Genomic DNA, 26,607 nt, shown 5'->3' with positions numbered 1-26,607 from the left:
GTTAACTGAGGTCATCTGACTATAGATATGTCATAAAAACTAGAAAATAAGACCTAATAAGATGCAACTTTTTCTATTTTGATTTGTGTCTGCTAATTAATTACTGTACTATGGAAAATTATGTGGCGGAGGTAACCCCAGAGTGATAGAGAGCTATCCTCATTTTTAGAATAAGGTAAAAACCCTTGCTTTGCACCAGACTTAGTTTCTTACCTACTGCCTCATATGGGAACATCATAAAACAGCATGCTGCATTATAAATACTAAAGAGAACCATCAAGACTCTAACAAATTTTGAACCACACTATGGATAATAAAGACATTTTTATCATCATGAAAAAGTCTTCCAAAATACAGTGATGATCTTATGATATCAGGAGCTAGAGTGAGGGTACAGCAAGCTTGTCCACAATTTATGCCTTAGTTCAAGAAATACCTACTGGAAAGAAATGGAATTGGTCTTAATTCAACCCTTCAGAAGTTTCTGTACTCATTACGTTGTTTTAAAGTGATTCCTCTCAAAAACCATTATTTTCTTTCTCCAAATAATTTTAATAAAAGCCAAAAATAAATATATAGGATTTAATATATAGATAGCCACGTGCTTGCATACATATAAATCATAGACACACACGTACACATACACGCAAATGTAGCTCTCAGGAAGGTCAGTCGGTACAGATTACCTTAAAAATCTAGCTTTTTTAATAACTTGCACAGATTCTTATTTTCAAAATTGATATGAGAAACTTTGATATTCATTCTAATTAAGTTGTAATACTGGCTTTCAGAACTTCCCTGGGTATCTTGCAAATACACATTGGTGCAAATGCCATTTGCCACCAAAAGCAAACTTTATTTCCATCTTAGAAATCCTTCAATGGATAAAAATGCCCCAAATACATATCAAGGGAACCATTTGGAAAGGATTTTTATTTTCAGAATATTTTACAAAATAAAGGACTTTCTGTAGGACTATAGAAGTCTTTTAAATATTATACTGTTTACTGAAAATCCTGACTTTAGAACCAAACGTTAATTCTGCAATTTTTTAAGGGGCACAGAAAGTAAATACGATCTTTTAAAATAGAAGTCCTAAATATTCTAGTGATTCTAGACTTTAAAAGAGTCAACTAAAGAAAAAGAAAAGAAAAATGTATAAGATACAGAAAAATTAAAGGCAAAAGACTCACTAAAAGCCAACTAAGGGTAGAGTATTTCCAGGTCAGCATTTAACGGAGCCACATTTCTAAAGTCTAAATATATTTTAGTGGAAAATTCCCGGATTAAAATACACATTTTAAATTTAAAGCTGTTTACAGCTTACGTTGTCTTTGCATTATTTGCTTACATTCACCATATAAAACCGAATACCAGCCATCCAGCCACCCACCAAAATTAGAGGATACTGCAGCCATCTCTGATGATACAGATTTTCCTTCTCAGGCAGGCACACACACACACAATCATACAACACAGGAAGAAAACAGATTACTTACTTTGTAAAAAATCATTTTGAGTGTGCCGTAGAAACCCATATTTTCTGTATTTTTCCCCTTCAGTGATTCTGTGCCCCCGTGTGTCCGGCTGCTTGGCAGTCTCTGACAATATAAACCTTTTTCAGGTAGGTATGTCACAGATTCTAATGTGGACATGCTCAGGCACGTCAGAAAGGGAAGATTAGGGAGCAGAACCGGCAACAAAACTCCACAGTAAAGGCAAATGCAGCTCAGTATCAAACCGCTTCTCGGGACACACATACATACATGCAGCTTGACTGAGGAGAACTCGAGGGAATAATGAGAGAGAACCGAGAAGATTATTGGAGGAGACTATGCCCTGTCAAAGCCTTGACTGAACAGATTCCTCCCTCAGCAGCAGAGGGATCAGATTACATCTTCCCTTGAACACAGAATGGTGCAGTCCAGGATTCAGCAATGCAGACTGCACATCAATTATATGGTGATCCGCTCCAGGGAACCCGTAAGCACACAACGCACTGAACAGAGGGAGGATGTGGGCAGCAAATGAGCCCGCCCCCACACGACAGCCCCCTTCCCCTTTCAAACTTTCAGGAGATTATTTTGTATTTTGTAAAACCTGCATTTCTGAAGAGTTTTAAATGGCAAGCATCCTTTCCACAAATAAGTGCTTTCAGAAACATTTTGAAAATGGAATATATTTTCCATACAGTCCTCCCAACAGAGGCAGGGCAGGCTATTTCCACTAACTGTTACCCTATTGCAGTCCTGGCACAGACTGATCACATTTTTCAAGTAGCTTAGAAGATACAAAATGAGCAATCCCGAAGGGAGAAATTAAATATTCTTTGTTGGGGGGGTGGGGAGGATTTACTATAAAGTAAGCCAGTTTGGAGCTTGGAGCATTTGCAGAAATTATATAATAAGTTGTATCTTAACCTGCATACTTCTTATATTGGCATTTAATGAAAACGTTCCCTATGTTTTTCCATTCCCTTCATTTCAAATATAGTTTTCAAGAAAATTGCCACACTTCATCAATTCTTGGTAATCATGACAATATCTTAAGACTATCAGACTAGTATTAAGTGTGTAAAGTTTGGCCAAAATGTTCTATTTCTTCAAAGAAAGCAAAAATTGGGCTTATTGGGAGTCCTACCCTTATTTGTTCATTTAATCTTGAGTAAACAGGATGTACTGCACTTCTACCTCCAGAATTACTTTGACAACATGTATTGCTTACCATTAAAAAGGCATTTTACATAATAATAAATACCAAAGTTTACCTGAAGGCAACCTTTTTCTCAGAATGACTACTTCACAAATCTAGATATTTTATCTTGCAACTTGCTACACAACTACCTTCGGGAGGGAGGCAATTGTAAGATTCCTTGGCCCATTATTAAGGGTCTAGTTAATTAACTCCTACCCTCCCCATTAACATTCTTTATTACAAGTAAACTGCGTGCCTATAGTTATTTAAGTACCTGAAATGTTTCTTCAGAAAAAAAGAAATAGTATTTGGACTTAGTACATTTTAATACTCTCTGCTATAGTTAACAAATGACTTTCATTAGGAAAATGATTCTAAATGCTGCATAAAGTAGTCTCATAATTTAAAAAAATAAATGTTTACCTTTATAACAGACATTAAGTTAGTGTAGTATCTTTTACTTAAAAAAACATAAATGAAATAAGATAATCCAAAATTTTATGAAGATGTACATCTTGGATTCTTCTGGAAAGTATATTCTATATATTATATTATCTTTTTAAAAAAATCTGACTTAAATTCTTGCCCTCAGATACAATATGTACAAGTACCCAGCAAAAAGTTAATTTTCTAAATAAACAATCAGCTTACTTCAAAGGAAAGTTCTTTCTCAAAAGAAGTCTCTCTTGGGGGTGGGGGGGAATCCAATGGTTAGGAAGAGACCCATAAAACCCTTTTGTTAGAAGATTCAGAGCACTCAAGATTTTAAAAAATACAAAGCCAAAAAAAGTGATTTCCCCTCCACCATCAGCCTCCGCTCCGGGCTATCTGAAGAAACTAGCTAATTATAAAATGAACACCTGACATTTTCTCTAAAATTTGTCAGTGGTAACCAGCTTATTAGAGGACAAATGAACTTCCCACCAATCATGTAACAGTATATATACCTTGATTACAATTGAAATCATGTCCTGTCTTTAGATGAAGTAACTTTTTCAAATTAAGTCTACTCAGTTGAGGACACAGATCAACTTTAATAAAAGCAGGGATACTGCCTCAAAACCTAGGATATTTAAAGAAGAATATAACGTAATTTTCTATATTCAAAGGAATGGCTCCTTTGTATGGTATGAAGTTAAAGGGACACCTGACCTTCGCAAACATATATTTACATGTAGGTATGTATATTCATGTTTTATTTTTGAATAGGTAAAATATTTACACGATTCAAAAATCAAAATGATAATCAAAAGTATACACTGAAAAGACTTTCTACCACCCCACACTCCCCACATTCCATGGGTCCCATTTGATAATTATTTTTATTAATTTATCCTTTAAGTGAGAATGTAATAAACATTACATAAGTTAAGTACTCATGAAGATTTTATTTTCCTAATTATTTCAACAATTCTCCCTACTATCTTGTTACAATGTTAATTTGAACCGTGAAGAAAGAATTTGGCAAGCAAAACTAGCCAACTAAATCTCTTACCAGATTTCAAATAAATAAAATAAAAATAATTTTCAATATTCTCTGAAGTTCTATTAATGAAAGTTGTGATCTATTAATTTCATCATGATATATATATGAACAAAAGCAAATAAAACCATTCTCCATTCACCCAGCAATTGTACTACTAGGCATTTATCCAAGGGATACAGGTGTCCTGTTTTGAAGGGACATATGCACCCCCATGTTTATAGCAGCACTATCAACAATAGCCAAAGTATGGAAAGAGCACAAATGTCCATTGACGGATGAATGGATAAAGAAGATGTGGTATATATATACAATGGAGTATTACTCGGCAATCCAAAAGAATGAAATCTTGCCATTTGCAACTGCGTGGATGGAACTGGAGGGTATTATGCTAAGTGAAATTAGAGAAAGACAAATATCATATGACTTCACTCACATGAGGACTTTAAGAGGCAAAACAGATGAACATAAGGGAAGAGAAACAAAAATAATATAAAAACAGGGAGGCGGACAAAACCGAAGAGACTCATAAATATGGAGAACAAACTGAGGGTTACTGGAGGGGTTGTGGGAGGGGGGGATGGGCTAAATGGGTAAGGGGCATTAGGAATCTACTCTTGATATCATTGTTGCACTATATGCTAACTAATTTGGATGTAAATTTAAAAAAAATTAAAAAAAATTTTTTTAAAAAGCAAAAAAAACCCAAACATTCTCCATTCCTATTTCTGAGAGTATTGACTAAAATACAGATATTTTTATTATTTGTTTATTTGTTTACTTTTAATTTTTGTTTTGAGAGAGAGAGAGAGAGAGAGAGAGAGAGCGTGTGCATGTGGGCAGGGGAGAAGGGCAGAGAGAAAGAGATGGAGAGAATCCCAAGCAGGCTTTATGCTCAGTGCAGAGCCTGCTGAAGGGGTCATTCCCACAACCGTGGGATCATGACCTGAGCTGAAATCAAGAGTTGGATACTCAACCAACTAACCCATTCCAGGTGCCCCTAAAATACAGATATTTAGAACTTTATTCAGAGACTTAAGTTTTTCAGTATATGAATGAAAAAGCCTTTATGTGTGTATCTATCTATCTTTTCTGACCCTTGAGGTAGACAGAAACATTTCAAACTGAGATCAGTCCACAATCTATGTTAAATAAGTTTAGGAAAAAAAGTATTTTACGCTTTATGCTAGAATGTTAACTAGTAAGTTCACCGAAAAAAAGACTAGTCAACCATTACTGCTGAGACAATACTTGTGTTTGTCATCCAAATTTTTAGAATCAATACTCAATGTATTAAACATATTTCCACTACAATACAATACACCTTCATGTAATTCCAGCTAAGCAATAAATTTCCCGTTGTATAAAAAAAATACTTCTTGTGCTGATTGACAACCTGTAAGCCTTACTGGAAATCTATCAGCAAGGGGAGTGACTGCTAACTCAGATTCAATGCTCATCTTATCACAACTCCATTGAGCTACGTGTATGAGAATGGATGAGAGCAGCAACTTAAGAAAGAAAATAAATAAATTAAAAAACAGTACAAAGATATGAAGATGCACCGCCTCAGAGGCAAAGCCTCTGGGAAATAAGGTAGAAGAATGATTAACTTGTGAGCTAGCATAAGAGAAATGGTTCTTTCTGAGCAATTAGTTGGGATGACTAAGTTTTTAGAAGGGCAAGTTGTAGTCACTGACAGAAACCAAATAATTCTACCAAATTATTCTAAATAGTGAGAAAAATATAAACAGTCAAGCAGTCTTCACTGAATTATGTATCTTCAGAGAAGTATGTACCTTTATACAGTGTCAACAACGGAAGGAGTAATAGAGTACTTTTCCTCACCTTGGGTCTCAGAGTTATTTCCATTTTAAATAAATTCTTCTATTGCATTCATCATACCTAAAAATTATTGTCATTATTTTTATATATCTTTCTCCACTACTATCTACTCCTTGAAGGCTCCCATCTTATTCTAGGACACAATAGAAAAATGATACATAACAATAATTAATGTTTTTGGATAGCTGGCCATACAAATAAATAGTAGCAACCAGGACATCATTTTTCTAAAGCACAAATATGTTATACTCAGTACTAAAAAGTCTTATCCATTGTACTAGAATTGATGATATTATGATATTATTGGTTCTTTTCATTATCTTGCTAACATTTAAAAATTTACTTCCATTTTATAATAACAGAATGTGTCTATACGTCAGTGATTTTCTTTATTATCAAGACAACATTTTTCACTCTGATATTACACTAGAAAAACTACCTACCACAACAATTGGCTGTCTTGCCCAAGCATAGAATTTAAATTAGAGACAGCTCAAACTTTCAACATCAAAGGAATGCCAAGCATACTGAAGCTAAAACAAACTTTTTGAAATCACACTAACCCACTGTCATTAACTTTCTGGGATGGGAGTTCTTACTAAAAGGTTCACAACTGAAACTGGCAAGTTAATAGTCTGTCATATCACGGGTATTGTCAATTAAAATAATATGTACGCCCAGCATCTACATTTTCCCTAATGCAAGTAGGTGGCAGTACTGATCAATAAGCTATTTTCCAGTCTTATTCATTAATTAAGCATTTATTTAGCAACCTAGAATTTGTCAGGCACAGGAGAGTATGCAATTAAGCAAATGTTTTTCTTCCTCCACTGAATTTAAGACAGAATAGGGTAATATACACACTTCTGACTCTTAGAATTCACATTGATATTAGTTCAAAACTAGTTATTTGAGAACATGTAAAATAAAACAAGGTAAGCCAGATTTAGTTTGAAACTATCATCCAAGTAAACAAATAGTGAAATATTACTGTAAATCAAAATGCAAATCAAAATATAGCTCAGACTGCTTTAAATAATTTTTAAGATAACTATAATTTTAGGAGTGGTACTTTTATAAATTTTTCTTTTTCTTGAAGTTTCTGGTATTTATAGCTCTCTTTACAAAAATACAGTCCTTGAGGATTTGACACAAATAAACTGCAACATTAATTCAAGCAGTAAAAGCTTTTTTCATCCCTTCTAATTGGGCCAAATTAGTTATCTGATAAACATATGTGCAAGTACATATATATACACACATACATACATACCAGATGCAAGTTAAGAGTTTCATTTATCAGAACTACAGAAGAAAACAATAAAGATGAGAATTTTGCTTGTTTGCTCTGCTAAAATTCATATTGTGGTAGAGCTATCAGATTTACTTCATGCACCAAAACGTTCCTTATAATATCTCTATACAGATGGGCAATACCTGCAATAATTGACAAAGTAAGTCACTCTGGAATGTATCCTGACTTCTTTAGAAATCAATTCATCTTTACATCTCATGCTTCAAATCCAAAATCAACCATCAGTAAGTATGTTGAATTCATATCCAAAAGTTCCTTCTCAAAATTCTGTAATTGTTTTATAGTAACCCTTCAGCAAAGTAAGGAAAATATCATGAGAAACTATAAAAATAAGGTTGATTTCAAGAAAAATAAAACAGCAAATATAGAGAAGGGATGAAATCAATATTCTCTCAATAGAAGACCTAGAACTCTATTCACTCTTCTACTTTCTTTATCCAGTTCCATATTTACTGCTGCTGGTCGTGATGTTCAAATACATTTACCTACTCGGAAAAAAAAAATTTCTGTAGGTGTGCTATATCAATCATATATTTTAGTATTAAAATAGCCTTTTGTTTCAAGGTTTGTTTAAAATTCTGGAATTAATGTCTTAAATAAGTCACAGATTAGTCATGACTTGAATTTAGTTATGACCAAAAAGTTTTGAGAAAGGGGCTAAAAGCTAAGAAGTAAAAAAAGTTGTACATACTGAGTCAACAACACCAACATTAATAACAGGAAGCCATAACGTTTAGAACTAGAAGAGAACTTGGAAGTCATCTAATCTAGTTCTCCTTCATTTATGAAATGAACATGGGGTTTGGAATTGGAGAAACCTGAGTTTAAACACCAGCTTTGCTGTTATTAGAGTGGAACCTCCATAGGGGTTGACCTTTTAGCAGTTCTAGTTTTTGTAATGGTAATTACCGCCTATCAACTTTACTAACCTAGCCCACAGAGTCTTTGTGAGGACCTAGTAGATGCCCAGCATATAACAGATATCCTATAAAATAATAACTGCTATTAACAGGTGAGAAAGGTGAGGGTAGAGAATTAAGTGTCTTGCTCAGGGTTATACAGCTGTATTAGAACCTTAGACTCCGGTCCCAAGTTCACTACTTATTAATTGATTTCCATTAGATATGTGATGGCTCAAGCAAGTTAGGCTCAAAAAATCAGACATTGCTAAAGAAGGAAGCAAAAAGTTATATTTTGCAAACAGCAATTGCATATGCAAACTATGATTAAATCTTGATTATTCAGTTCATGGAATGATTATCTAGATCCATCTGACTCTGCTTCTGCTACATGTGGGAAATCTGAGGCAAAGACATGGTGACTGGGAAAAGGTGACAGAAACTGAAAGATTTAGGTTAAAAGAAATCAATTAAAAAATAATCACTTATATCCCAATCTCTACAAAATGCTGAGGACAAATAAAAACATTACAGTAACCTTTCTCCCCCGCCAAGATACTTAAAATCCAGCTGGCAAGACAAGAAACTAATAGAGAACAATATCTATCAAGTGCCAAATTGGGTAGTGTAGGAGGTCAGAAAATGAAGAAATCATTCAAATAGAAAATTTCATATAAAATAGTCTTGCTTCTGAGTTTGGTAGCAAACAGAAGTTTTTTTAGATGCTAAGGAAGAAAAAGGAAATTATCATCTGTGGACTAAAGACATGTGGAAATAACACTATCACTACCTTGAAGAATTAACATATGTAAGACTTCTAGTACTCACTGGTCTTATAAGGTGCATTAAGGAGTAAACTATTTACCAACACACCTCCTAATCCAAACATTTAATATTACAGTTAAAATATTCTTTAATTTACTAGTAACGGTTTCTTCAAAAGTACTTTCTGCCATGACTCATTCTCCCATTTTAGGGATAATATGTGTCCTTCTGTACAAGGAGAACTTTACTGTGTGGGCGTAAAGACTGTTGACTTTTTATTTAGTTATAAACACTGACTAATAAGGGGTCCTTCTGTTTCAATAGGCACTCCTACAAGATCATATACACAAACGGCTTGTACTTTTGAATATAGGGGGGAATGAAGAGACTTCAGAAATAAACATTCATTTAAACATGATAATCTCCCAAAAACTTGATGAAAAGACAATAAAAAATGTAATTCAGGGCAGTAGGGTACATGATTCATTGATTTTCACCAATATGTGGGGAAAGGACCTCTGGTATTCAAAAGTGCATGACATACTTGGAAAATTAAACAGTTTGTCTTGTTCTGCTCCCAACCCTTTCTCCCCATGTCCTGCCTCTCCAGCCCCCAGACTCAAAGCCTCCTTTTAAGGAAGTCTTAAGGAAAACACTTCATTGCAGAGCATTCTAGCTCACCGTGTAACTGTTCATCATGTAAAGAACTAGGGGAAGGGCTACTGTAAAGTAGAAGGTATGTGAGATTCAAACACATGATATAAAGTATGGTCCAATGTAAAATATATATGCAAATATTTAAGTGTGTGTGTGTGTGTGCGCACACACACACAAAGAAAAGCCTATGTAAATATATTAAAATATTCACAATGGTCATCTAAGAGGCTTAATAAGAGATTTTCCCTCTTTTTTCTTACCTGTCAATAAACAAGTTCACTTGCATAACCTTTTGAACCCAGTATGTGCCAACAACTGTTTTAGGCTCTAGGTATAAGGTGGCAAACAATGCAGATGAGCTCTCTACTCCCCTATAGTATAACATTCCAGGGCGGGGTGGGGGAGAAGTCATCTAATAGGCAAACTAATACATGACTAAGATAATTTCATATAATGCTTAGTTCTAAGAGAGAAATCAAACAGGGTGCTATGAAAGAAGTAGGTAGCTAGGGTAGTAAAGAAGTGTGTCTAATTTTGAATGGCATCACCCGGGAAACAACTTTTAAGTCAAAATGATAGAGTAGAGCCTGGGATCCGCAAGAATAAGGCCAGTCTAGCTAAGATGAAGTGACTGGTACACGATGAAGTCAGACAGGTAACCAAGGACCAGATCATGTAGGATCCTGTAGGTCATGGTCAAGAGTTCAGATTTAATTGTGAAGTCATTACAGGATTTTCAGGATAAGAGTAAATACAACAGAACTTCTGTATATATTTTTGCCTATATTATTTTTTATATTTTCAAAAATATATATAAAATTAAATATTGCTTACAAAGTAATTCTCAGTTACTGATTAAAGAAGATATAACTCTTTTCAACTCTTTCATGCAGCAATTACTCTTTCATTTCCCTCACACTTACTCTCAAACTCAGCAGCTATCCCAAAAGATTCCTAAACTTGGAAAAGAGAATTATACTACTTTATTAGGCTACACCATGTGCCAAGCACTATTGTAAGTCTTTATATCTCATAACTCAATTCTGTAAGAATGAAGGAGTATCTACTGCATCATATCTCTATTACCTTGCTCTTCTATTCTCTATGTCCTGATTTTATCCTTACATTTAATAATTCACTTTTTTTGAGAAAGACACTGATGTTGGGCTCAGATCTCTACAGATGGACAATGCATCCAGCCTTATTATAACAAATGTCTATAATGGTAAATGATATGGTTACCTTTAGTTATTAGAGACAAAAGGATTTTACCCATGGTACACTTTTTAAGACTGCTTATCTGTGATCATAAAAAAAAAATTCCAGAACATAACCACAGAATCTCAAAGTTGGAAAAAGCCTTCAGCTAAAGCTAAGTACAGCCTCAGGTGCAACCCTACTTATTAGGTACACTCTCATTAGCATGTTGTCACACAAGATCTGCTTAATCTAAAATACACATTATTCTCAACTCGGTAATCTTTTATTGGTTGGCTTCCCAATTTTGATAATTATGTCCAATTATAAAATTTGACTAGCAGATAAAGTCCAGATTCAAACTTATTGTATTTTTTAAAATATAGCATCTCTTCTCATCTCAATCATCTTACGTATTTTCCACAAGAATTTAAACTGAGAAAGGATAACTTTCATCTTTTAAAACTCTAGCTATGAATCAAAGTCTGTGGACTTAAACTTACTTCACTTATTCAAAAACACTTACTAGTTCCATATTGGTGCGAGGCCAATATGAAACATAAATCACACCAGGTTCTTGCTCTAGCATCATGGTGATCTTTAATCAATTCTTTACTTATTTTCGAGTACCTTGCCTGCTCTTTAAGTATTTGTTTGATGCAGCTGTCCAGTAAGGAGAGAAGAACCCAGTAATCATTCCCCCACTACACTTAAAAAGGAGAATTCTAAAGAGTCATTTCAGAAACATCAAATTATATTTTAAAGCAATAATTTAAGAAACTGCATTCATTGCTTTGAAAGAATCTAGAATTATCTGACTAGCATAACATCTACATGATCCCCTAACTTTTTAGGAGATTTCAACAGACTCTAAAGTTTCAGTAAATAAAAGTAGAGTACAAAGAAAGATTACTAGAAATAGATGGGTCATGAGTAAGGTTTGACATAATTTTTGCCTGTCATGGAAATGTTTTCAAAATAACTGTTAATGTGAAAAGGTATACGATTTATGGTAGTTTTTTTTATTTGCAGTGAATGTAAGGTCAATAGTCAGGAGCACTTTGACATCTTGGCAAAACTATTAGAATAGAAATATTTTATTTATAGGGCACCTGTGTGGCTCAGTCATTTAAGCATACAACTTCGGCTTAGGTCATGACCTCACGGTTCGTGGGTTCGAGCCCCGTGTCGGGCTCTGTGCTGACAGTTCAGAGCCTGGAGCCTGCTTCGAATTCTGTGTCTCCCTCTCTCTCTGCCCCTCCCCTGCTTGCACCCTGTCTCTGTCTCTCCATCTCTGTCTCTCTCTCTCTCCCTAGAATAAACATTAAACATTGTTTTAAAAAGATATATTTTAGGGGTGCCGGGGTGGCTCAGTTGGTTAAGCTTCCAACTTCGGCTCAGGTCATGATCTTGAGATTCGTGAGTTCAAGCCCCGCGTCAGGCTCTGTGCTGACAGTTCAGAGCCTGGAGCCTGCCTTGAGTTCTGTGTCTCCCTCTCTCTCTGCCCCTCCCCTGCTTGCACCCTGTCTCTGTCTCTCCATCTCTGTCTCTCTCTCTCTCCCTAGAATAAACATTAAACATTGTTTTAAAAAGATATATTTTAGGGGTGCCGGGGTGGCTCAGTTGGTTAAGCTTCCAACTTCGGCTCAGGTCATGATCTTGAGATTCGTGAGTTCAAGCCCCGCGTCAGGCTCTGTGCTGACAGCTCAGAGCCTGGAGCCTGTTTTGGATTCTGTGTCCCCCTCTCTCTCTGACCCTCCCCTGTTCATGCTCTCTCTCTGTCTCAAAAATAAACGTTAAAAAAAAATTAAAAAGATATATTTTAAGTTCACTTTCTTTATTAAATTTCTTTAATATTTAAGAACATATTTATCTATAAATACTCAAGGCCTCCAAATGTTTAAAAACTAACTTTGAAAGTTTGCCGCACTTGATACAGGATTCTAAAATGTTCTTTCTGCAGGATGGGTATCATAAGTTTCCTTCCAGTTGTGTGAACTCATGGTGTGTAATCATGGCACAATGACTACTAAACAAATGTGCATTACAATTTAAGATCTGCTCTGTGTATACAGCTGGTCTGTTGAGACCTGCTACATGGTGATTTGAGAACACTTTAAGAAATTGAATCTTAAATTCTTTTTAACTGAGTCAATACATGTTCAAACTTTTACAATATGAAAAAAAAAAATCCTATGAGGAATAGCTTAAATCTACCAAATTACATGAAGTCAAAGCTAGCAAAAAGATGTTGAACTACAGAAAATTCTTAAAGTTGTAATATTTTGTTAGCCTTTGTGATAAAGACATGCACACACACACACACACACACACACACACACACACACACACACCCCTCTCTTCATTTTCAGACATTCCTGAAAAGTTATTCTATCAAGAGACAAAACAACATACTAAGAACTTAGAATAACTTTCAAGAGATGTTAAATAAAGACAGGTTAATCATCATGATCACAATGTAAAGGGCAGATTAAAATTAAATGGTATTTTTCAGACATTTTTATTTAACTAGCTTTTATTAAGCAATTGCAATAAGCAGATTTTGTTACTGGGAGCCTGGGTGGCTCAGTCAGTTAAGCATCCAACTCTTGATTTAGGCTCTGGTCATGATCTCATGGTTCATGGGTTTTGGCCTGCTTGGGATTCTGTCTCCCTCTCTCTCCACCCCTCCCCTGCTCACTCGCTCTCTCTCTCTCTCTCAAAATAAATAAACATTAAAAAAAAGATTTTGTTAGACCAAGATGTCATTTATACTCCACCAATTCATTTATTTCAAAGACTTTAACTTTGTGAAATGTACTGTACTTGTTTTTCTATATAGGGAACACAGAAAAAGGAAATTATGTGAGAAAAATTTATGGGGAGCCTCTAACCTCAAATTCCACTGTAATATTATGAGTCTCATCCAAATGAATCCTGAGTCATATAATGGTTCTCTATTTTCTAAACAATGAAACAAGATGGGAGAAGAAAACCAAACAGTGATTCAAACATTTTATTTTGGTAGTTCTAGATCTGCTGCATTCAAGAAATATTTAGCCAGGGTTACTAAAAGCCAGACACTAAGCAAAAAGAACTGAGCAAGATGTAACCTCTACCCTGGAAGAACTCCCAATTCAGGAGGAAGAACAGACAAGTCAATAAAAAAAAAAAGACGAATCAATATAATTGATGGATGAAATTGCTTAATTTATATGACAATGCATAGAGCTAGAAAGAGGAAGAGATATTTTCAAGAAACACAGATGGCAATATTTTAAACCTAAGGAAAAAGGAAAAACAAACACTACATTTAATCTGATTTGAATACTCCTTAACTGCCCACCATCAAAAAATACTGTAAACTAGTCAAACTTGAATAAGCAACTCTTTAAAAAAAAATTTCTCTTAAGAAAATGAAGTATACACAGAAGAGAACTTCAGGCACTCTTCTAGGTACTTACATAAACTCATTGAAACTGTCTAACAACCCTGTGAAATAGGTACTATGATTATCCCATTTTACAGATGAGGAAACAGACACAGAGAGCTTAAGTAACTTCTCCCCAAGGTTAGACAACTAAGTAGGGTGGCTAGGATTTGAACACAGGCAAATCTTGGTCTCCAGTTTACAGAAAATGAAATAGTGTTTTCTACATACATAGCAAGAAGTACTGGTAGTTAAAGAAATCTCTAGGATGTTTCCCGAGCTGTTTCAGTATCCAAATATGTGATTATAGATGAGATCTATGTTAGAATCACAGCAGACATTGAGAAAGAAGAGACAAACTAGGTAGCTAATTGTGTACTCTGATACACTTTACTTCCGGGAATTTACCAAGAGCAGCCTGACAAAGAATTAATACACCACTGCCAATGCCCCCTTGGTGAAGAACTGCTCCCATTATCTTTGACATTATATTGAAGGTAGGCAGCCATCAGTAGGCACAGTGAAAGAAAATCTATCTGATGAACAGTGTTTACAATAATACATGGGTTTGCTTCCTTTCCTAACCCCCCTCCCCCACCAAGAACCATAGCCTACCCTCCTCACTCCCTCATGTCCTATACTTTGTATCTCTAAAACATGAAATAATGAAAAAAAGCTGAGAACAGAATACACCAAAGTCTCTCATTGGAAAGTCCTTTTGAAAGGGCTAATAGTCTTTCACCCTTACCCAAATGATCTGAACACTATAGAAAACTGACGAAAGTTATGTATCATAACACTGAAGAAATTGTTTTAAATGCTTATCACAACCCCACAACACTTAATTCCCTCAAGTTCCCTTAAAAGGGTATTAAGACTTTTACTTGATTTTGAATTTTTTAGTTTAATAGACTAAAAATACCTAACTTATTAATACGTAGTAGTGTTGAGGGGGCACTTTTTGGAGTATGTATCAAACATATGCTTCAAAATGCAGTTATCACTTTATCACTTTGGCCCTGTTTCTTAATTTCATCACACACATCTTTTTTTAAGGAACAATCCATCTTTAGTATCAGTTTGATCCATGTGTGGTTATCACTTCCTAGGAGTAAACATCAGTGTTGATAACACATGCCTATCTCTGTGATTCTATCCTACACTGTTTCAACTATCTCCAATTGTTATTCTACCTGGGATACGTAATTAAAACAAATATAGATTTATATGGTTATTTTGATTTCCCACACTCATTCATTCAACAGTATTTATTTGGGTGTCTATTACACATAAGTTAAATTAAGTATGGTCTCAGCTTCATGGCTACAGTTTACAGTGTAGTAAGAGAGGAAGACAAACAAAACAAAGCCAAAGTAAAACTATGGTAAATGCTATAGAGTTTTAGAAAAATGTGTAATGTTAAGGTTTTGACCTATTCTAGAGGTTCAGAGAAGAGAAGTCTTCTTCAGATAAGAAGAAGCAGTCTCTTCAGAGAAGAGAAGCAATGACTAAAGTGTGTTGTGGTGGGGGAAGGGCACCCCTAATGGCTGCAAGGCACAAATAAAGGCTCTATGGCAAGTGCAAAATGAGGTTAAGAGAAGTAGATAAGGGCTAGATTATGCAAGACCTCATAAAGGATTTTGGTCTTTACCATAAGAGTAATGAAAAGCTAATGCTGCATGTTAGTGAAGGGAAAGAAATAATCAGATAAGCCTCTTGAAAAATCATTCTAAATGTAGTATTAAAAACAGAACGGAAGTGAGAGTGGATGTGGAGACACTATGTGAGGAATTTATTCCACCAGGCCAGGCAAGAGATAACAGTGGGTGAGACTACCTAGGTGCAACAGAGACGGGTAGAAGTGAACAGTTACAAGACATTTAGGACATAAAACTAATAGGATTTGATGACAGACTGACTAGTCATGAAAAGTAAAGGAGGAGGAATTATTAAAGATGACATTTAGGTTTCTTATGGTTCTTAGGTTTCCCACTGGATGGGACATGAGAGAGGATACTAGACAAGAGTGTTTGTTTGCTTTTCCTGGGGTAGGGAGGATCACGAATTCCATATTTGGTCATATTTGATTTGAGGTATCTTTGAGACATCCAGGTGAGGATATCATGCTCCAACTAGCTCTGGAGCTCAGAACAAAGGTCTAGATTGGAGATGAAAACATGGGAATCATCTGTGTATAGTCCTTCTCTGAGCCACCTCCTCCCATTCTAAAGCTGTTAACCACAGTGCTTGACCCAACGCCTTGTCACACTGTAGGTACATTAATCATGTCATGTCCCTTATTAAACTGTAAGTTCTATGAAAGCAGTGACCACTTCTATTTTCTTTTACATCAACTCCTCACATAGGGTGAGGGTATCCTGCACTTAACAGGGTATCAAAAAAATAATATTTGAATGAGATAATGAGCAATGTAACACATACTTTAGTCAATAATGACACAAAACTACAGAAAAAATAACCGTAAAAGTTAATTTTCGGCATAATTTGAAAAAACTCATATAATTTTAAATACAAGGGAAGGTGATGTAGGTGAGTAACATATTTTATATATTATTTATTTAGTATGTGTTATATATAGTTTTATTTATATCATCTTATATATTTATATATGTATATTCCCCCCTCAGGGAAAAGTAATACAATTTTCTAGATATTTATCAGTTACACAACTCAAGCATAAACTAAACTGAAAGAAAATATACAGTTTGATATACAACAAAAATGCAATTATCTTTGTTAAAAAAACCAACCTGGTTTAGAACTTCCTGTACCTTTAAAAATGCCCAACAGAATATAAACTTTTACTATTAAAAGGAATATACACAGTTTGTTTTTTTTTTTTTAATTTTTTTTTTCAACGTTTTTTATTTATTTTTGGGACAGAGAGAGACAGGGCATGAACGGGGGAGGGGCAGAGAGAGAGGGAGACACAGAATCGGAAACAAGCTCCAGGCTCCGAGCCATCAGCCCAGAGCCTGACGCGGGGCTCGAACTCACGGACCGCGAGATCGTGACCTGGCTGAAGTCGGACGCTTAACCGACTGCGCCACCCAGGCGCCCCAGGAATATACACAGTTTTAACAACACTTAATGTACACTATATCCCACAGTCTCAGTATTTTATTTATTCATTGGTATTAACCCAAGATATATCATTTTTGAATCTCCATTTTACTGACAAGAAATCTGAAGCATGGAAAGTTTTTGAGAGTTACCAAAACCATTTTAAGTAATATTTGCTTAAAAAAAAAGACAAAACAACCTTTGGCAATATATATTTTAATCTCTATGAACAAAATAGCAAGCTAAGTGACATTTCCATTAAAATTAAATTGAATATTATGCATTTTACACATAACCACCTATCTTTATTTTGCTTTAGTTGCTTTTTATCATGACCTCCTATTGAGAAAGGATCTAGCAAGAAACACTACACTTAATGAAAAGGGCCAAAAGGACTAAGATCCCACTGAAATATTTAAAAAAAAAAAAAAAAGTTCCTGATAGTTATTTCATTGCTACTTCATTTGGTTTTGTGAATATGAAAAGCATTTTCATAATAATTTCATGATAATTTTAACAAAAGATACATTTTGGGGCATACCATTCACATCTAACTTTGGAGATAGAACATAATTCATCTTAAACCTCACTGGAGTCAACACTATATATATGCATTTCTAAATCCTCTTTGGTTTTCATCTTCTAAGAAATATTTTAACATGTATATATTATAACTGAAGAATGTTATTACATTGTTCAAAGTATATATACTTTTGTATATAACCATGGTCTGGGAATTTTAAGTAAATATATTGAAGACTACAAAATACAGTGCAAGATAATGAGAAACACTAGCGAATAGTATCAATGCTTTGTAAATTACATTAAAGAGAAAATATACTAAAATGAAAAAGGAAAAACTGACAAAAAATATTTTGGGTGATGTTGTGGTTAGCCATTTATTACTTTTTTGTATGAGAGTTAATTAATATTCTAAAAAGGTCTACAAAAAGCTGAACAACCTCTCAAGCTCTGAATTCATGGCACTGACCTTAGGACTTTCTCAGAATGATTTTTAATGCACTCTGTTATTAGTAAAACCTGTTCAAACACATGCCCCATCTGCCAGCACCCCATCTGCAAGAGAGCTTCTTATTCTTGTAGACAGTACAACTTCTGCTTGCTTCCTTGTCTTCTCTACATACCAGCTGTATGGTAATGAGTATGAGCAGCTGAAAATACCGCATGATAACAAAGCTAATATGAAAACAGCGGAACAACACTTCCCCTCAATGAAGCAGTTGCAGCATGAACACAGCAGATAAGCTACTCAACAGAGGTGGGGTGGGTGAGAATTTCATTTGCGTGTATGGGGGGCCCGGGAGTGCTTGTAGGTGTGTGTGCGTGTGCCACATCCGCACGCATGTATGTATATGTGTTAAATATGGGGTTTCCGCGCAATTAAAAAATAAAGAGAACCAAGAGCAGCACAGGGTACCAAAGACAGATCTAAATCTCTAAGAACTTTTGTTAAGACCTGTGAATCAAGTCCTTAAATGTTTTCAGTCTCAATTCTTATACAGTAACGATATACCAGGGGCCATTTTGATAAGCTCGTTTTCAAATATGTTAGCAAGTATGTTCCATTTCTTAATTAACTTATTTTGAGGCCTCTAGGGAAAGAAATGGAGTCAGAGCTTAAAATCATAATGGGAACTATTTACTAGACATTTTAGCAGCTAACATAATATGTGAATCAATACACTCTTTTTAATTCTTATACAGCGATTTAAATTGTTTTAATTTAATGGTATTGAAGCCAACACATTTATTCTAAACATCTGAGAAACTCCAAACAAAATACTAAGATAGCACAGGTTACCTTAATTTAGGAAGACATAATGGGGTTAATTTTTACATAGATGATAGTCACAGTGAATGAATCTACATAATGTAAGTAGAACAAATCACATTAATTTTTCACATGCAGTAGCTTTCCATTTAGAGATTAACAGTCATTCAGGAAATTATTTAAGAAAATGACCATTTAAAATTGGTGCTAAGCATTTTCTTTCACAGTTTGAACAAACTAAAAATGAAAAAATATTCAAAACACTAACTGTAAGTAAAAGAAATTAAGTACTATCATATAAGGAGATTTAATTATAACTTTTACCAATACACTGAAAAAGCCTTATGCGGACTTCGTAATAGTTATTAAGTTCTTATTACATAACCATACTTTCTATAGGTCATTTCATTTTATTCTTACAACAACCCTATGAAAGTAAGTACTTCTACTATCTCCATTTTACAGATGAGGCTTAGTAAGTGGTGAAACTAAGAATGCAATCCCAAGTCTAACTGACTCCATCATCTATGCTGTTAAGCACTCAGCTATTCTGATATAAACTCCACAAGGATGAGGATTTGAGTCTGTTTCATTCACTGTTGTACTCCAAACGCCTAAAGCAGTCCTTGACTCATAGCAATTATTGAATGAATAAATAGAAAAGTGGTCAGTTGTTTTTAAGTGTAAATCAATTTAAGTGGGAAAAAAACTATCAATTTTGTAATAACCCGAATCGTTTTGATACTGAAAAAAAAAATACTTCTTAAAGAAACTTAAAATAAGACTGTTTAGTAACCTAAATTGTGTTCACTTGTTAGATTCAAAAATTAAGACTTTATTTAAAAGATTCTCATAGTTAAACACTCATGTCTGAAAAGGCTGGTACAGGATGAATACGAGCAAAATTGCACTGATTTTGGTGCTCACTTCAGCAGCACACACACTAAAATTGGGACGACACAGAGAAGATTAGCACGGCCCCTGCACAAGGATGACACACAAATTCCTGAAGCTTCCATATTTAAAAAAACAAAAAGAGCAAAATTGCACTGATTTTACTATTTTTGCATATTTTTGTAAATCCACTTTACCTGTCTTCATTTCATTGTATAACTATAAAAATGTACTTTTCCTGTTAGCTTAACATATTCCTTGACTTCAAATATAACAAGGTCATGAGCTTCCCTAACATAAAAGATTTGTATACTATGCATCAGAACCTGAATTGAAAGAATAGTTCCAACTTAATAAAATACTCCCAATCATCCCTTAAAAAATAAGACATACAACTGCATTTTCTCAAAGAAGTACGAACTTTTAACACCACTTAACCAATTCAAAAATCCCACAAATTCACACAAGATTTACAAAAACAGTACTATACTGCCCCTACATGTTCAAACTAGTAGTAACAAGGACATTTTAAAATCCAAAGTGATAATGCAGAGATTTTTCTGGAATACTGAAAAGCTGTTTAAGCTTAAATTGTGCCCAAGTGAACTATACGTAATCACCCACATATAAAAATGTAATTAAATATAGGAATAACCTACAAGTTTTGATTTACATTTTCAATACTAGCAAGGAGAAAAAAATTAAGAGAATTTCACCCAAAATTGTATTTTTTCTCTCAAATATAAGATACGTGAAAATATAAAATAATCAGAAACAAATAACTAGCTCTGTGTTTTTGGAGTCAGTATTAATGTATTAATGTTTGAGAAATACTTATTGTTAATTGTTCTTCCTCTAGCCCTGTTAATAAAGTTTATAAATATATAAACATTTATATATAGAGATACTACCAAAGTCACAAGAGAAACCTAGTATCAGATTCACTTTTTAAAAAAAAAAAACCTATCTTACTTTTCACAATTTAGGGATAAAACACTATATATGCAAATAAAGAGATGTGCGGCATCATGGAAATAACTGAACTGTAACTTCTAACATTTAGAATGTCATTGGCTTCACCATAAATGGTAGTCCTTTCCGCTCTTACTTTCTATGGTAAAGTTTCTATAATATTAAAAAAAAATCTTAACTTATATCTATCATTTATATCTACCATAAATACATCTCCTATAAATTATATCTATCATTATATAATTGGTTTATATGTGAGACACACATTAATTTATGCAACTTTCCACAAGTCAGATAGGGCCAAGAACTCTAATTCTGACACAGGAACAATCCAGAAAGAAATCACTAGGTGAGCTTGATAGGATATTAAAGTTTCCTTCCAAGAATATGAAAAAATGGAAGAAAATAGAATCGTATTTAATCTTTCAGGACCTCAAAATACTATTCTGTGCTAGATACTATCTAACAGTATTTGAAAACCAGTAGATTATACATTTCAATAAAATTACCAACATAATCCTATCAAGTCAGAGAAAGACTGTGTCTGTATATGAATGCACATGTATGTAGTATCTATACAAACAAATGGAGAAACTATAAGACAAATTACCCTCAGCTGATTTAGAAAAGAAAAGCGTACAATTGAATAAAGGAGTCTGGTGACACACTATATACTGGAGCACACCAAACACGCTGTCCCCACCCAGGCAGAATTCTCAGGGTCACCGAAACGTTAAATTCTATAAAAGGTAGGACTTTTTCTGCTTTGTTCGCTAATGTATCTAAAGTGCCTAGAATTGTGCCTCGCAATTAATAGATGTTTATTTGTTGTATAAGCTAATTAACCTCTGATTTTGATATGTGACCATAAAGTGGGGACAATGAGATAAGTCTCTGGACAGAACAGCATCTATAGCCTCCTTCGAGGAAGGCCTCTGCCTTACTCATCTTTGTTACACTAGCAACACACACAGAAAGTATGCCTAATACATATTAGCAGAATAAAAATTAATTTAGTGCTATTAGTTTTATGTAGCAATACTAGAAGAAGTAAAACAGTGGTAGAGGTTCTCATTCCTCATTTAATGTATAAGTTGGCTAACAGGAGTTGCATTTAATCCCTAAAGAAAAATAATATATAAGCTCTGAATTATCATTATATATTATATGGAGCTGCCTATAACTAGGTTAGTAAAATTAGATATCCATTTATATAAGGTATGTTTTACAGTACTTAAATATGCATGTGCCCAGAGACTTAAGACAAGGCTTTGACTACTTTGACATTTCAAAGTGTATTCCGTTTTTTGTAGGTGGGTGACAGCTGTAAAACTCAAAGGTCTGTGGAGTCCCACAATTTTGCAGAAAGCTGTATTGCTGACTTCAGAACTTTTTGGAGTTTAGAAAAGTAATACAGTGCATATGTATTACTGAACACTTCCAGTACTTTATACATTAATATTTTTGCAACAAAGTATAGGACCATTCAGATAAATAATAAAAGGGTCTTACGTCAGTTACAGTTAGAGTTGGTTAACTTTAAAAAAGTTCTTAGTTCTCAGGACTTGCTGGATTTCTGGTCTGCAGACAAGGGACAGTAGATTTATTTCATATATGTTTACATTACCAGAACTTAGTACCAAGTTTATTTTTTAGCATATTTTTCATCTGTCTCCCATACTAAATTTAATAGCCTTGCCCTGTGATGTTAAATTACTGAACTACTTAAACAGATTGTTATCTATCAACAAAAGGGAGAGAAATTCATGGCAGTTATTTCTACAATGTAGTTGTAGACCTCTAAAACACATTATAATTTGTTTTACATTCATATTTGACAACTGAGACACAGCCTAATACCAAGACATCACTTGATGACAAAAACCATCTAGAAAGCAATGTTATCAGAGTTAGATACTGAAGCCATCATAAATTGTGGGAACAGAGCTAAGAATTACATATTTAAAAACCCAGCATTACATAGCAAAAGTTAACCCTTAAAACATTTGGCAACTAAGGATGGATCTGTTCACTCAACAAACCTTACAATGGTCAGTATACCATAGTGTTTGTGATATGACAGCCAGATGCCTGAGTTAGGATCTCAGCTCCATTGCTTATTACCTCAAGGGCAAGTTATTTAACTTTCCTGTGCCTCCTCAGATTCCTCATCTGTAAAACAGGGATCCTATAATACACCACCTCTTTCACAAGGTTATTTTAAGGATTATATGAGTTCCTATATGGAAAGTATAGTGCCTCCTCTGCATCCCAACTTAGACTATATACTATTACCTGATTTTACTGTCATCGAAACATTGGCATTAACAACTACTTCTCTGTTTCCCTAAAGTAGAATCTAAGCACCATGAGGGCATGGTCCCTGTCCATCTAGTTCACTGCTATATCCACGGGTTCTAGAAAAATTTCCAACCCTGTTCTAAGTATTTCATACATATTTTTGGCTGATATTAATACTAATAAATGTCATGTCAAGGGGTAAGTGAATTTGCAGAAGTATAAATAATGTGAAACACCAAGATGTGAGCCCAAGCAATACTATAGGTTCCTTCTGTCCATCACTTCTCTGATCATCTGCTTAGCAAACATCCTTCATGTTTTGATTCAAAGTTACTGTGAAGCCTTTCTTGAGCCATGTGCTTTGAGACTTCGGTGACCCTCTCGTGCTCCCACAGTATTTTGTACATGGGTCCATTTAAGCAATTATCTTTTTAGACAATAAAGATTTGTTTATGGTTTTTACCACTTGACTATCTAAGATGCTTAAAGGATTGTGATTTTTCACCTTTGTATATCCATCCACAGGTACCGGGGATGAAGAATCATCACCTTTTTATTTATAGCCAGTACCTTGCACAGTACATAGAATAAGACCACAAGAAAATTTATAATTTATATTCTGTTTATTTATGTTTATGCATGACACATGAAACATTCCTAAGAAGAAAAAGTCTGACATGATCTAAAATAGAATGGTCTGATACGTGGTAACTAATTCCTTTATTGATAAAATAGTGATAATAAAGACTATCAGATCATTTGAAAATGTCAATTCTTCCCCAATTCCAATGGAATATATGTGTAAGGAAAATAACCCTAGGAAGTAACATTTTACTAGTTTACTCAAAAAATAATAATAATAAGGTACCCTATTAAAATATCTCTCCAGACTTGCTCATATCACCACCCTGTTCTTCCTCTTGTCCAAAGTACTGTAATATTTTTTTTTTATTTCAGCATTTTCTGACATTTTTGGGCTACTGTAGACTCTTGAAAGTAGCCATTTAAATGACTTTACCCTATGTTTGTTTCTCCTTCGTTTTCAAAATTGGTAAGTAGTAATTACTTTTAAAATTAAGTGTCAAACTGTATCTGAGTTTATTTAAATTTAGAAAATGAAATATTCAAAATCACAGCTGCAAAGTCATTTAAAAACATTTAGTAAACAAAAACATGTCATATTCTTAACAGTACAAAAACTCCTTCAGAATCTTCCAAGTTTAACACACACTTCAACGAATTAGTCATAGGAATATTTGTACTAACTTTCTTCTGCGTATCACTAGGAGCATAAAAAGACAGACATTAAAGATAATTTCTGAACTCGAAGAGTTTATAGCCTAATTGAGGAGACAAGATAACTATATGAAGGTATCAAATAACATCACTGGGCAGTACATATATGCCTAAGGGCCAAAGGTAATGGCAACAATTACAATATGTTCCACTGGTGTATGAGGACAAAGGTAGATGCAATCAATGCCAGGAGAAAGGTTCCAACCAGACAGGGAAGCTAGACTGTGAGGTCATATAAAGGATCTAGAAAGACAGAAGCACAAATATAGTTGGTGGACACCTGAATAGACCAATCTGGGAGAGAAGTGGAGGATGCTGGCTTTTTAAAGGTTTCATATTTCTGTATGTTAAGTAAACATCCATCCATTTCTAATTGCCTAAGAGTTCCATGAAACAGATATTGAGTTTCATGAAATGTCTTTCAGGCATCAAGACATTTTAAAAGACCAGACTTGCTACAGCTACTTTCAATGAGAATTAATCATGGCTAGACTAGATTTAAAAAAAAAAAAAAAAAAAGTAAACCTGGATTGGGGCTAAAGGCAAAGCTATGTCAGAAATGTAAAAGTAAGTAGTAGTGCTATAAGAAATAGGCAACTATTTCTGGCAGCTGCTCTTGTTAGTATGAGAAGTACTCTTGTCATACATATTATTAATAGCAGTACACTTTGAGAGAGACTGTCACTTATACTGTGCAAATATCACACTATAATTCAGAAATATAAAATGGTAAATTAAGGTGGTGCAAAAACTGAGATAACCACAAGGCTTGCGGTAAAGATAATGTGTTAAATCAGTGATAAATCATAAAACTACATATGCAGATCATCCATTTAGATAAAAACACAGATTGTAGTTTTAAAACAATGGGAGGAGAAGAAGAAAATTATAGTTGAAAATAATAGGTGACAGGTCTACAGCAAATATTTTCCAAAAAGAATAAAAAATAAAATTACATGAGCAACAAATGATTTCTTGGTCTATTTACATATTTTCCTCCTGAAGCTATTATATATAAACATATCTCATTATTTTCTCAAAATGAAAAAGATTCCTTTGATAAAAAACCTAGAATACTAAAATTGGAAATAAAATAATCTAGTATTAGCTAAGTAAAATCCACAAAACTTTGCCATGTAGGAATAAATCTACTTAGAATATGATTTCTTAAGGAGCACCTGGGTGGCTCAGTCCATTAAGCTTCTGACTCTTGATTTCAGCGCATGATCTCACAGTTCTTGAGACTGAGCCCCACATCGGGCTCCATGCTGAGGAACTTGCCTGGGAATCTCTCTTTCTCCTTCTCTCTCCTTCTCTCTCTCGCCCTCCCCCACTCTTCTCTCTCTCTCAAAATAAATTTTAAAAAAGAAAGAATACGATTTCTTTCTCTTAAGCAACATTAGAAATCCTTCGTGCTGGTTTTTAATTGGTACAACTTTCTGGAGAGCAATTTAACAGTATTTTTTAAGACTCTAAAAAGGTTCATACTCCTTGACCCAATCAATAATCCTACTTCTAGAAATCTGTGTATAGAGATGTTAAAGATTTATGTATAAAAAAGTTCAAAGCAGGTCACTGTCTAAATCAACAACAGTAGAAAAAATTATGGATGTATTTAGTAGGTTATATATTAATTAATAGCTTTATTATACTTAACGCTGTATATTAAGAAGAGAAATAATAAGCAGTATCCTAAAATTGTAGCAATTAGCCACACAAATATTTTTTTCTACATAACTACAAAAGAATTAGAAAAAAAAAGATGATGGTTTTAAAGGAAATGTAAGATTTATGGCTTGAACTAACAATCTCATTCTAAAAATTTACCATGAGCGGAAACTCATAAACAAGCAAAAAAATGTATGTACAAGATTTACTGCAGTATTATCATAATCATAAAAATCTATCTTCACTGTTTTATAAGCAAAGTTTCATTGAAACACAGTCCTGTCCATTTACCCATTCATTTAAGTATTGCCTAAA

At 34.2% G+C, this 26,607-nt stretch overlaps 1 protein-coding gene and 1 non-coding gene across 6 annotated transcripts in view; one reads left to right on the top strand and one right to left on the bottom strand.

Annotated features, from left to right (window-relative positions):
* FBXW7 (F-box and WD repeat domain containing 7) overlaps positions 1-26,607 on the bottom strand; it is a 227,545-nt gene that overhangs the window by 31,173 nt on the left and 169,765 nt on the right. The window contains exon 1 of one of the 5 annotated variants that reach the window (XM_019441272.2): positions 1,500-1,936. The exons of the other annotated variants lie outside the window; for them this stretch is intronic. Within the exon in view, the coding sequence (XP_019296817.1) occupies positions 1,500-1,760 (261 nt within the window). The 5' untranslated portion in view covers positions 1,761-1,936. Of the gene's footprint in view, positions 1-1,499; positions 1,937-26,607 lie in introns of those variants that run through there. 5 annotated transcript variants of the gene reach the window in all.
* Positions 20,081-20,187, top strand: LOC128776740 (U6 spliceosomal RNA). Its single transcript, XR_008421918.1, has one exon. It is a non-coding gene; the product is annotated as a U6 spliceosomal RNA (small nuclear RNA).

Source organism: Panthera pardus, unplaced genomic scaffold (assembly GCF_024362965.1).
Source record: "Panthera pardus isolate Hobbes unplaced genomic scaffold, ASM2436296v1 HiC_scaffold_13, whole genome shotgun sequence".
In the NCBI taxonomy this organism is placed as follows: Eukaryota; Metazoa; Chordata; class Mammalia; order Carnivora; family Felidae; genus Panthera; species Panthera pardus.
This window is presented reverse-complemented; position numbering and strand designations above follow the sequence as displayed.